The sequence below is a fragment of the Triticum urartu genome, chromosome 3A (genome assembly GCF_056163025.1).
Source record: "Triticum urartu cultivar PI428250 chromosome 3A, HENAU_Tu73, whole genome shotgun sequence".
In the NCBI taxonomy this organism is placed as follows: domain Eukaryota; kingdom Viridiplantae; phylum Streptophyta; class Magnoliopsida; order Poales; family Poaceae; genus Triticum; species Triticum urartu.
The window spans coordinates 12,542,922-12,555,789 of record NC_141875.1 but is presented as its reverse complement, the minus strand read 5'-3'; the positions used below and the strand labels follow the sequence as shown (position 1 = coordinate 12,555,789).

Here is a 12,868-nt window from a genome sequence, read left to right as displayed (position 1 = left end):
CACACCCCAATTCTGCCAGTCATAATCCGGCCAAGGCTCTCCTGACAAAGAGAGAGACTTTAGTGAATTCAGAATGTCGCCAAAGGGCGAGTGCTAAAAGATATCCGCGGCGGTGAACTCCATGATCGGCGCCCAATCGGATTCGATTGGCAGGGGCGCGGAGGGTTCAGAGTCTTGAGAAGAGTCCGGCGATGCGGAGTCACGGACCTCGCGAAGAGTAAGGCTGGTGTTTGGCTCGATCGCCGTTGAGGCTGCGGCCTCCATGGCGGGGTCTAACCACCCGCCCTCGGATGGTGCAGTTGGCTCCGAATTAAAGGTCGGAGTGGATGCAGGTGCGGTCTCCAGGATACTGTTCGGCGGCAGAGCTAAATCATGCCCGTCGTGATAGTACGACGCACTTGGCAGGGGCTCGAACCCGTCGAAGATCAAGTCTCCGCGGATATCGGCCGTGTAGTTTAATCTTCCAAACCTAACCTGATGGCCAGGGGCGTAGCTTTTAATCTGCTCCAAATGGCCAAGCGAATTGGCCCGTAGTGCAAAGCCGCCGAATATAAAGATCTGTCCGGGGAGAAAAGTCTCACCCCGGACTGCATCGCTAGCGATGATCGAAGGAGCCATCAAGCCTGATGACGACGACACAGAGGAACTCTCAATGAAAGCACCAATGTCGGTGTCAAAACCGGCGGATCTCGGGTAGGGGGTCCCGAACTGTGCGTCTAGGTGGATGGTAACAGGAGACAAAGGACACGATGTTTTTACCCAGGTTCGGGCCCTCTCGATGGAGGTAAAACCCTACTCCTGCTTGATTAATATTGATGATATGGGTAGTACAAGAGTAGATCTACCACGAGATCAGAGAGGCTAAACCCTAGAAGCTAGCCTATGGTATGACTGTTGTTGTCCTACGGACTAAACCCTCCGGTTTATATAGACACCGGAAGGGGCTAGGGTTACACAGAGTCGGTTACAATGGGAGAAGATCTACATATCTGTATTGCCAAGCTTGCCTTTCACGCCAAGGAAAGTCCCATCCGAACACGGGATGAAGTCTTCAATCTTGTATCTTCATAGTCCAACAGTCCGGCTAAAGGTTATAGTCCGGCTGTCCGGACACCCCCTAATCCAGGACTCCCTCATTCCTCCTGTACGCACCCTCTATAATGATTGTATCCAAGTGATCAGTTCTTCTCTTATATGCCACCGCAAGGGCTTCTCATCTCTGATAAATAAACATCATGCAGCTCCCTCCACTAAGTAGGAAGGCTTTCATCTAAAATGGTATAGAGAGGTTGCATCTCTTGAGTATGTGTTTTATATTGCACGTGTATTGGAGTTGTAGCCCACCTTCTAGTCTTGTATAGTTGAGGTAGAGGCCTTCCCTTGTATTATATATACGTACACCAGCACCCATCAATACAACGATTATTGTATTGCAAATCATCTCTCTACATGGTATCCATTTTTAGGTTTTAATCCTCGCCTTCCGTTGCCGCCGCCGCCGCGCGATCCTCCCGCGCGCCGCCGCCGCCATCCCACCGCCGCCGCCGCCGTGCGCTCCTCCCACGCCGCCGCGCGACTCCCGTGCCGCTGCCGCCACCCCACCACCGCCGCCACCGCCGCGCGCTCCTCCCATGCCGCCGCCGCCGTGACCCAGCACCGCCGCCGCCGCGCGACTCCTCCCGCGCCGCCGCCGCCGCTAACCCGCCGCGGCGCGACTCCTCCGCGCCATCGCCGCCGCTAACCCGCCGCCGCGCGAGTCCTCCGCGCCGCCGCCGCCGATGGCATTAATCGGGCTATCCGCCGCCGCCTCTGCCGTCCCGCCACCAGCGCCCTCCGGTGCGGCCCCGACGCCATACGGCGCGGTCACCGCCTACGGCGCATACGGTGTCACCCACATGCAGCCGTCCCCGCCAATGGCCGGCGGCCCTGCTCCGCCCGCCCCGACGATGGCCTCTCCGGGCTGGTGTTACCCATCGACCGACACCGGTTACGGCACCCTCCTTGTGCCGCCGCCGGCCCAGGGCGCCGACTGGGCCCCACACTACCCGCAGGCTCTCCCCGCGGGCCACCGGGGGTTCATTGGCGCGCCTTACCAGTCGACCGGCACCGGCTACGGCACCCTCCTTGTGCCGCTGCCCTTCGGTGGTTATGGCCCGCCCGCTTCGGTGCCACCCTACGGGGGCCTATCGCCGCCGCCGGTACCTATGTCATGGGACCCCGCTCTCCTCGCCGCCCAGCACTCCGTGCCGTCGCCGAGTAGCTCTATCGGCGGAGGCAACTGGTACATGGACTCAGGTGCTACCACGCACATGACAGCTCATCCCGGTAACCTAACCTCCTCCACTCCCATGCACACACCCACTTGTATCACCGTCGGCAACGGCTCCTCCTTACCTATTACTCATATCGGTAGCGCTAGTTTTCCCTCCACTTCCACACCCATCAATATGTCTAATGTTCTTGTTTCACTAGACTTAGTCATGAACCTAGTTTCCGTTCGTCGTCTTACTCGTGAGAACCCACTTACTGTTGAATTTGATGGCGTTGGCTTTTCTGTGAAAGACGCCCGTACCCGGATGGTTCTTCACCGTTGTGACATTCCCGATGAGCTCTACCTCGTGCACGCCGGTGCCTCCACCTCCACACCTGTCGCCTTTGCCGCCAGCGTCGACCTTTGGCACGCTCGCTTGGGTCACCCCAACCACACCGTGTTACGTCAAATTCTTAGGAGTTTCTCTTTCTCATGTAATAATCTCGACGAGCACTCTTGTGAGGCATGTCGCTTAGGCAAGCATGTTCGTCTTCCCTTTAGTGCGTCCTTCTCAGTTTCCACTTTTCCGTTTCAATTACTTCATAGTGATGTTTGGACATCTCCCGTTGCGAGTAACACGGGCTATCTCTACTACTTGGTGATTTTAGATGATTATTCTCATTATGTGTGGACTTTTCCTCTTAGTCGTAAATCCGATGCTTTAGCCACACTCACCGCCTTTTATTCCTATGTCACCACCCAGTCCGGTCGCCCCATACTTGCACTCCAAACTGATAACGAAAAAGAGTTTGACAACGTTGGTCTTCACACACTTCTCGCCTCTCACGGCACCATCTTCTGTCTGACTTGCCCCTACACTTCACAGCAGAACGGCCGCGCCGAGCACATTCTCCGCACTCTTAGTGATTGCGTTCGCACGTTACTCTTTCACTCAAACGTGCCCGCTCGGTTTTGGCCCGATGCTCTCGCCACCGCCACCCTCTTAGTTAACATTCGTCCGTGTCGTCCTCGATGGAACTACGCTCCTCACCACCTTCTCTTCGGTACACCACCGTCCTATGATGGTCTCCGCATCTTTGGGTGTCTCTGTTATCCCAGCACCACGTCCACCACGCCACACAAGCTCGCACCCCGATCCGTCTCATGCATCTTCCTTGGCTACCCTCCCAACACCAAAGGTTACCGGTGCTATGATCCTGTCACTCATCGTTTGTACACCTCGCGGCACGTGTCCTTTGTCGAGATGGTGTTCCCTTTTTTTTAGGTCCCTCTGGCTGCGGATTCTTCGGCGCTGGCCCCCACGCACCCTAACTGGAGCGATGCGCGGCGGCACACCCCGGCGGCCCCCCGGCCCGGCACCTTCTGCCGCCACCTCCCGGGTTCTCGACTCCCTCTTACGAGGTCGAGTCGGTGGGCACACCGCCCGCCACCCCAGCTGGCGCCGCCACCCCTGCGACGGGCTCGACATCGACCTCGCCCGTCGCTCCTGCCGCCGCGGGATCGGCCGACGCTGCTGCCGCCGCGGCCCCCGCTGCCGCGGCCCCCGCCGCCGTGGCCCCCGCCGCCGCATCGGGTGCCTCCACCACCGCGGCCCCCGCCGCCGCACCGGGTGTCGCCGTACCGGGTGCCACGGCCGCCGTGCCCCTGCCGCCGCAGCACCCACCGGCCCTGCTGCCCCGTCACTTGGCGTGACTACCCGTGCCCGAGCAGGAGTGCTTCGGCCCAGTACGCACTACTCCACCGACGAGTATGTGTGCACCGCCTCGACGTCGACGCCATCACCTGTCTCCACCTCCGCTCGTGCTGCCCTTCGGGATCCCCACTGGCTAGCTGCGATGCAGGAGGAGTTCGATGTTGGAAATATGCCCTAGAGGCAATAATAAATTAGTTATTATTATATTTCCTTGTTCATGATAATCGTTTATTATCCATGCTATAATTGTATTGATAGGAAACTCAGATACATGTGTGGATACATAGACAACACCATGTCCCTAGTAAGCCTCTAGTTGACTAGCTCGTTGATCAATAGATGGTTACGGTTTCCTGACCATGGACATTGGATGTCGTTGATAACGGGATCACATCATTAGGAGAATGATGTGATGGACAAGACCCAATCCTAAGCATAGCACTAGATCGTGTAGTTCGTATGCTAAAGCTTTTCTAATGTCAAGTATCATTCCTTAGACCATGAGATTGTGCAACTCCCGGATACCGTAGGAATGCTTTGGGTGTGCCAAACGTCACAACGTAACTGGGTGGCTATAAAGGTACACTATAGGTATCTCCGAAAGTGTCTGTTGGGTTGGCACGAATCGAGACTGGGATTTGTCACTCCGTGTAAACGGAGAGGTATCTCTGGGCCCACTCGGTAGGACATCATCATAATGTGCACAATGTGATCAAGGAGTTGATCACGGGATGATGTGTTACGAAACGAGTAAAGAGACTTGCCGGTAACGAGGTTGAACAAGGTATCGGGATACCGACGATCGAATCTCGGGCAAGTATCGTACCGCTAGACAAAGGGAATTGTATACGGGATTGATTAAGTCCTTGACATCGTGGTTCATCCGATGAGATCATCGTGGAACATGTGGGAGCCAACATGGGTATCCAGATCCCGCTGTTGGTTATTGACCGGAGAGTCATCTCGGTCATGTCTGCATGTCTCCCGAACCCGTAGGGTCTACACACTTAAGGTTCGGTGACGCTAGGGTTATAGAGATATTAGTATGCGGTAACCCGAAAGTTGTTCGGAGTCCCGGATGAGATCCCGGACGTCACGAGGAGTTCCGGAATGGTCCGGAGGTAAAGAATTATATATAGGAAGTGCTATTTCGGCCATCGGGACAAGTTTCGGGGTCACCGGTATTGTACCGGGACCACCGGAAGGGTCCCGGGGGTCCACCGGGTGGGGCCACCTGCCCCGGGGGGCCACATGGGCTTTAGGGGGTGCGCCTTGGCCTACATGGGCCAAGGGCACCAGCCCCAAGAGGCCCATGCGCCAAGAGAAGAGAAAAGGGGAGAGTCCTAAAAGGGGAAGGCACCTCCGAGGTGCCTTGGGGAGGATGGACTCCTCCCCCCCTTGGCCGCACCCTTCCTTGGAGGAAGGGGCAAGGGCTGCGCCTCCCCCCTCTCCCTTGGCCCTATATATAGTGGGGAAAAGGAGGAGCAACCATACCTAAGGCCTGGCGCCTCCCTCTCCCTCCCGTGACACATCTCCCTCCTCCCGCAGCGCTTAGCGAAGCCCTATTGGAATCCCACTACTTCCACCACGCCGTCGTGCTGCTGGATCTCCATCAACCTCTCCCTCCTCCTTGCTGGATCAAGGCGTGGGAGACGTCTCCGTTCCGTACGTGTGTTGAACGCGGAGGTGCCGTCCGTTCGGCGCTAGGATCATCGGTGATTTGAATCACGACGAGTACGACTCCATCAACCCCGTTCTCTTGAACGCTTCCGCGCGCGATCTACAAGGGTATGTAGATCCACTCCTCCCTCGTTGCTAGATGACTCCATAGATTGATCTTGGTGACACGTAGGAAAATTTTGAATTTATGCTACGTTCCCCAACATTCGACGCCTTACAGCGCAACCGCATGTGGCAGCTTGTTCCGCGACCCCCTCGTGCCAACATCATCTTTGGCAAGTGGGTGTTTCACCACAAGACTCGCCAGATGGTTCTCTCGAGCGCTACAAGGCTCGATGGGTGGTTCGTGGTTTTCGGCAGCGCGCGGGCGTGGACTTCACCGACACTTTCGCCCCGGTTGTGAAACCGGGCACGATCCACGCCGTCCTTCAGCTGGCCATCTCGCGCGCCTGGCCTGTGCATCAGTTGGACGTTTCCAATGCCTTCTTGCACGGTCATCTCGCCGAGCAGGTGTTCTGTGAGCAGCCTACTGGTTTCGTCGACACCGAGCACCCCGATTTCGTGTGCTTGCTCTCCCGCTCTCTGTACGGGTTGAAGTAGGCGCCTCGGGCTTGGTACCAGCGTATCGCCGCCTTCCTGCAGTCTCTGGGATTTCGGTCCACTCGCTCCGATGCCTCACTTTTTGTGTATCATCAGGGAGCTGACACTGCATATCTGCTGCTCTACGTCGACGACATCATCCTCACGGCGTCCACCCCCGATCTCCTTCAGCGGCTGACTGCTCGTCTTTGTGATGAGTTCGCCCTTAAGGACTTGGGGCCCCTGCACTACTTTCTCGGCATCGAGGTGATCCGCCGGGCTGACGGTTTCTTTCTGCATCAGCAAAAGTACGCCCACGAGCTCCTTGAGCGTGCTGGTATGCTTAACTGCAAGCCGGCTCCCACTCCCGTCGACACGAAGGCGAAGGTCTCTGCTCTTGAGGGGTCTCTCGCGTCCGATGGAGCATTTTATCGCTCTATTGTCGGTGTTTACAGTACTTGACGCTGACTCGCCCCGACCCGCAGTACGCTGTTCAGCAGGTGTGCCTCCATATGCACGCCCCGCGTGACTCTCACTGGACTCTGGTGAAGCATATTCTTTGTTACATACGCGGCACCATGTCCTTGGGAGTCACTCTGACGGCCTCCGCCTCCACCGACCTCGTGGTCAACTCGGATGCTGACTGGGCTGGCTGCCCCAACACGCGACGCTCTACGTCAGGCTACCGCGTCTACCTTGGGCCCTCGTTGATCTCTTGGTCATCGAAGCGGCAGCCCACGATCTCCCGCTCCAGCGCCGAGGCAGAGTATCGCGCCGTGGCCAACGCCATGGCCGAGTGCTCTTGGATACGTCAGTTGCTCCAGGAGTTGCTTTGTGATGTTCACAAGGCCACTCTTGTCTACTGCGATAACGTCAGCGCGGTCTACCTCTCCACCAACCCGGTGCACCATCGACGGACGAAGCATATTGAGCTCGACATTCACTTCGTGCGCGAGCAGGTTGCCCTTGGTCGTGTTTGAGTTCTCCACATGCCGACGTCGCAACAGTTTACTGATGTGATGACTAAGGGATTGCCTACTCCCGCCTTCGAGGAGTTTCGGTCCAGTCTCTGTGTCTCCGGCGACGCTTCGACTAGGGGGGGGGGGGTGTTGAGTATGTGTTTTGTATTGCACGTGTATTGGAGTTCTGGCCCACCTCCTAGTCTTGTATAGTTGAGGTAGAGGTCTTCCCTTGTATTATATATACGTGCACCAGCACCCCATCAATACAACGATTATTGTATTGCAAATCATCTCTCTACAGCATCCAACAAAAATCAATCCAATCACTATGTCTTCCTCCTTGGCTACGGTTTCCCTCAACATCAGACCGTCGCCGAGATAGAGAAATTAGCAAGGGGGAACTTCCTCCTATGGAAGGCCCAGGTCTTGCCGGCCCTGCGAGGAGCGCAGGTCACTGTTCCTGCTATCTTTGAAATGGGATTAGAAATATATTTTAATTCTTTCAAAATAACCGTTTTTAAGTTGTAGAAGATATGTCTCGTAATACTCTGCATCCCGCCATCTGAAAATATTCCGGCAGGATGAAAAAAAGTTCAGAGGACAATGGTGGGATTCAGAGTATTACAGTACGTATTGGTGGTATATGAATTTTCGGCTAAAGGGTTTTGGCCGTCAGCGGGAGTGCCATATTTTGGCAAAAATTCTGGCGGGAGGAAATATTTTGTGAGACACCCATGGGATAGGATTTCTACCTATTGGACTTTTGGTCCTAGGAGAAGCAATATTTTTGCAGTAAATTATGAAGGGGCGATGGTAAGTAATTTGGCAGCTATGGGTGGGACCGCAAATTATTTTCCAGAGACACGGGCACGTTATAATTTTATTTTAAGTTTATTGGGCCTGAGGAAAAGTGCATTATTTCGGCGAAAATTTGTTGTGGGATACAAAAATTTTTTAAGGAGAAACTGGCAGGACCGTGAAATATTTCTGGAGACACCAACGGGATAGGAATAAATAGATTAAAATGTGGGTTTTTAGTTCCATCTTTTCTCCCTGTATTTGTCATCACATGTTGGTGTGTATTTTGGTGGCACGTAGAAAGCTGGCTAGATACTACAATGCCTAGTGCATGCATGGAGTAAAGCGGTGCCAACATGGTTTAGTTGCGTGCATATACTAGATAATGGCTACGTACGTATACTAGTGGAAGTGCATGCATATGGGATTGTCTCAGGGACCAATCAGGTGAGCCTGCAAAAAAAAAGGACCAATCAGGTGCAAGTACATGACTTGCTACTACGACCAACTAATAAGTGTGCACGATGCAACGCATGTCTATTTAAACTAATAAGTGTGCACACACAATACGCATCTATTTGGATTAACATATTATGATAAACTTAATACAAGACAATTTATTCATAAATTTGAAATTTCCCTATAAAGTACACGATCTCTTATTTCCAACTCGTATAAATAATTTGAAATATCGTTTCTCCTTAATCAACATCTCTCTTATATTAAAAGACCACCCACTTTTCTTAATGTATAAAATTCAAAATTATTTAGAAGATCCATCATGATTCTTCATATGCACACATTTATGCAAGTATAGTCACACATGAAAATGTCACTTACGACAAGCTAAGGAACCGTTTTAGTGCCAACAAATTCCAGTCAAGAATCACACAAGATCGTCATGAACATATACAGAGAGAAGTGACCTCTCTTTCTTCGAGATTGATCGAACAACAAGTTTTTGTATATATCTATCCGACACTACTACATATATACAATATAACATCTCTTATAATCCCTAACATCTAAAATCAATTTCAACTTCCACATGGCATTCTCCGTCTTTATGTATGACATGGTCAAGAAAGAATCCCGCCAATTCCTCTTGAATTGCTTGTATGTGATCATGTAGTATGAGTTTATTCCGCATCCGTCACATCTAATCTAAAGAAGAGGGTCAATACATATATATGAAAGAAACTCAACACAATTGATGGTAATAAAATAAAATTGTGAATATTGTTTATGTACTAAATGACATGAGAATTACCATGACCACAAAATATCCTACATTCATCATCATCATAATCAACATGCAGTTTTTGCTTCTCTTGTATGTAGTCCAAGTTTTCTATCAGGAAAACATATTAACTCAATTGTAGATAAGGACGGTATGAAAATACTCATGTAAAATTACAATTGCCATGTATCTGCTGGACAAACAAATACACTTATGCAAACTTCAGGCTTTTTTAGTAAAACTTATGCGAACTTTAGTTTTTTTCATTAAAACTTATGCAAACTTCTGGGTTTTTTTTCAGTGAAACGTAATTTTATGACTGCAAGTAAGGTCTTGGTTCAGCGAATTTGTCTGTGAGTTCACTATGTAGTCGTGAGTTGGCCATGTAATAACCGATAGTTAGTACTTAAAAAAACAGGAATGTCTGCTACAGGTACGCGAAAATCAGTAAAAAAATAAAGAAAGAAAGAAGGCGAACGTCTCTGTGTGTGCTCCAGCGCTCCTCTGTTTCTCATTGCCTCATCTCTAATTCCTGTACTTCTAGATGTGTCACCACCGGCGAGGTAGCGATGACAGTAAAAAAACAACACTCGATACTTACCTGATTAATGCGTGCGTGTGGTGCGTTTGCGTGAAGGCGAGCGTCTCCGTCGTTCAGGCCTGCGAGCGGCCGCGGCGACCGTGTCCTCTCACCAGCTGGGCGGCATTGTCGACGTAGGTGAGTCAGTCGTCCAGCTTTAAGGCGGCGGCCTCCACGCACCGGGATTAGCTTTGGACGACGTCGTCCACGCGCGAGTACCGGACAAGCGTGTCCAATGGATCAGCATGCGTCAGAGATGAGGGAGTCGGCGGTGGCTTCAGGCGAGTGAGATGGGGCCGTGATTAGCTTCACCTGTTGCACAGTGGCCGAGACCTGCACCGCCCTGGGGACGATGATGGTTGGCGACCAGGCGAATCTGCATGCATGGCTGTGGGGGCAGATTTTTTTTGGCCCGCTTATACTGGTCCAAGATACTCAGCGTTGCCCCCACTTGAAGGACCTCGGCGGTGGGTGGTTGTCAGCGTGGGTGTTGTGGATGGAGCTGAAGTCGACGTGGATGCCGGTGGTTCCCGGAGAGCATGCCCAAGATGTGGACGAAGTCGTTGCAGTCAGTAGAAGTGTGTTCGGAGGAAGCCGCAGCTCCTCCTCGCGTGTCTCCCATTGTGGCTCGCTTGGGTGGTGGGATGGTGATGGCTGGCGACTCGCGATCACGATTCCCTAATAGGAGACGATAGGATGCGCTCATGATTAGTTTCCTAATAATTAGATGCGTTCGTGGTTAGTTATCTAATAGGATGCAGCCATGATTAGTTTCTCAATAATTAGATGCGTCCGTGATTAATTTCCTAATATGATGATTCGTAATTATTTTCCTAATAATAGGATGCACGTGTGATTTTTTTTCCTAATAATAAGATGGGTTTGTGATTAGTTTCCTAATAATTAGATGTGTCCGTGATTAGTTTCTTAATAGGATGTGTCCGTGATTATAGTTTCTTAATTGATTAGGCTTGGACTTTCATATTTTCCTCCGCGGTGGAGTATGGTCAGTCAATGTAAATTGCTAAGTGCACAAAGAGAACAGATTCGGTTAAGGCTAGCCGTTAGATTGAATTTAGTGGAATTAATCATGCGGTGGTAATATATCCATGTACATTTTGTGGGGTGCACTTAAAGAGGACAATGTTTGCTTTTTTATAAGTAGTATAGATAACGTACTACGTGCGTATTGCAAGAGAGGCGTGGTCAAGCGACGCGTGGGGATCAGCAGCCGTTGGTTTGAAGCGACGCATGCATCCGGCGTTTGCATTCATTCGCCGAAGAGACGCGTCCGTGCAGAGGGTATAAAAGGGGGCTGCTGTCCCTGCCTATTCTCAGCGCTTCACTTACGGTGCTTCTCGCCGCATTAGCCATTACAGCCCGCCGCAACGAAGAAGAAGCAGTGCAGTATGGCCTGCTCCTGCCCGGAGTCCGGGTGCGCCTTCGTGGGATCCCCGGCGATGCTCCTCGAACATTTCGCCGACAGCCACCAGCGCCCCGCCGTCACGGTCCGCTACGGCCTGTCCTCTAACCTCGGCTTCTCCCTGTCGCACCCCTGGCATGCGCTCGTCGGGGAGGACGACCGCAGCGTTTTCCTCGTGTCCCTGGCCCCCCTGGGCGCGGCTACGGCCGTGTCGCTGGTGTGCGTCAGGCCCGACGGTGAGGCTGAGGGGGCGCCCCGGTTCTGGTGCAAGCTGTCCGTGGGGCCCCCGGGCAACCACATGGTCCTCATGGCCTCACCGGTGAGCAGCAGCACGCTGGCCGCTGGCGCACCCGCGCCGTGGCAGGGGATGTTCTTGGCGGTGCCCCAGGAGATGCTCTCCGGCGACACGCTTATGCTCAGCGTCTGGATCGATCTTGCCCCACCTTCCGCCGGCGCTCCCAACGAAGTCAACTACACCACAGGCCAGGACATCAAGGAGGATGCAATCAAGTATGTATCTCATCCTGTGCATGTTATGGATGGTAACTACTGTATATATGATCCTGTGCAGTATTGAATAAGTTTGACTTACTAGTAATTGCAGCTAAGTCCGCCGGCCCCAGTAGTCCCTCTAAACTAAAATCACGACACTTATTTTAAATCGGAGAGAGCAGTAATTATATAATTAATTAGAAGCAAATTATTCATTTGTTAAAATGTATTGTTTATTGAATTATTTAATTGTTAGAAATACTGATACAAAATATTCAAGTGCACTATGGATGCCCTCCGACCTCAAGAGTTTTGACGACCCCGACTATATTGAGTTCACGGAAGGGCCGAAGGGGCCCTTGAAGGCCAACTCGGAGAAGGACAATGAGGACAAGGATAACAACAAGGAGCATGAGAAGGAGGAGGAGGAGGATGACGACGACGAGGAGGATGGCAAGGAGGAGGTGGAGGAGGACGACGACAACCAGCCGATGGTCCGTGCCAAGCGTCCTCGCCGAGACAATGTCCCGGAGGGAGCATCAAAGAAGAAGAAGGACTAGATGTCCGCTACTATAGCTATGCAGCTTTAGTGTGAGGGTCCGACTTGTGGAACCCTACTTTGGACATTGCTATTGAATATGGCATGGTTGTTAATTACTTATATATCAGTGCATGCATGCAATCATTTCTATGTTACGTTGCGTAAAATTTTACGAGTAGACGTTGTCGGAGCCTCCTGAGAATTGAGTAACTAGTGAGTGCAAAAGATATAACATAAACATCAACACTCAGAAGTAACATATTGAATCGATTAAGATTTAACAGGTGTGATAAACAAATTACATATCCACCATACTCAGATCAAACAAATAGATCGAGTCGTCTTCACTTAAGACACTTCATGGCATGCTTCGGTTTGAAGCTGCCTGCCGATGAGACGAGCTTATTCGCAACAATGAGTCTTTTATCATTCATCGTCTGTCCTATGGGCCCCTGACACACATGCAATGGACGTGTGAAAGAAGTATGTCATAGCCTGCACCCACCTGAAGGCTGAAGAGATGAATTGAACGGACCGGCTCGAGGATGCAGTGAAGTATGTATCTCACCTGGTGCATGTTATGGATGATTAACTATATATGATTTGGT

The 12,868-nt window shown here is 51.9% G+C and overlaps 2 protein-coding genes across 4 annotated transcripts; both read left to right on the top strand.

Annotated features, from left to right (window-relative positions):
* Positions 1-1,778: 1,778 nt before the first annotated feature.
* LOC147977784 (uncharacterized) lies at positions 1,779-7,204 on the top strand. The gene is made up of 6 exons (XM_087514536.1): positions 1,779-2,281; positions 2,957-3,182; positions 3,537-4,056; positions 5,944-6,206; positions 6,342-6,611; positions 6,680-7,204. Exons 1-6 carry the CDS (start codon positions 1,779-1,781, stop codon positions 7,202-7,204), a joined length of 2,307 nt encoding a protein of 768 aa, XP_087370662.1.
* A 3,923-nt stretch (positions 7,205-11,127) lies between these two features.
* LOC125529155 (uncharacterized) lies at positions 11,128-12,401 on the top strand. Of its 3 annotated transcripts, none has more exons than XM_087516448.1 (2): positions 11,128-11,737; positions 12,030-12,401. In XM_087516448.1, the coding sequence occupies exons 1-2, from the start codon at positions 11,214-11,216 to the stop codon at positions 12,277-12,279; spliced, it is 774 nt and encodes a 257-aa protein (XP_087372574.1). In that variant the 5' UTR covers positions 11,128-11,213; the 3' UTR covers positions 12,280-12,401. The 3 variants fall into 3 exon arrangements, with proteins under 3 accessions (XP_087372574.1, XP_087372573.1, XP_087372572.1); XM_087516447.1 differs by having other exon boundaries at positions 12,000-12,401; XM_087516446.1 differs by having other exon boundaries at positions 11,976-12,401.
* Positions 12,402-12,868: the final 467 nt, after the last annotated feature.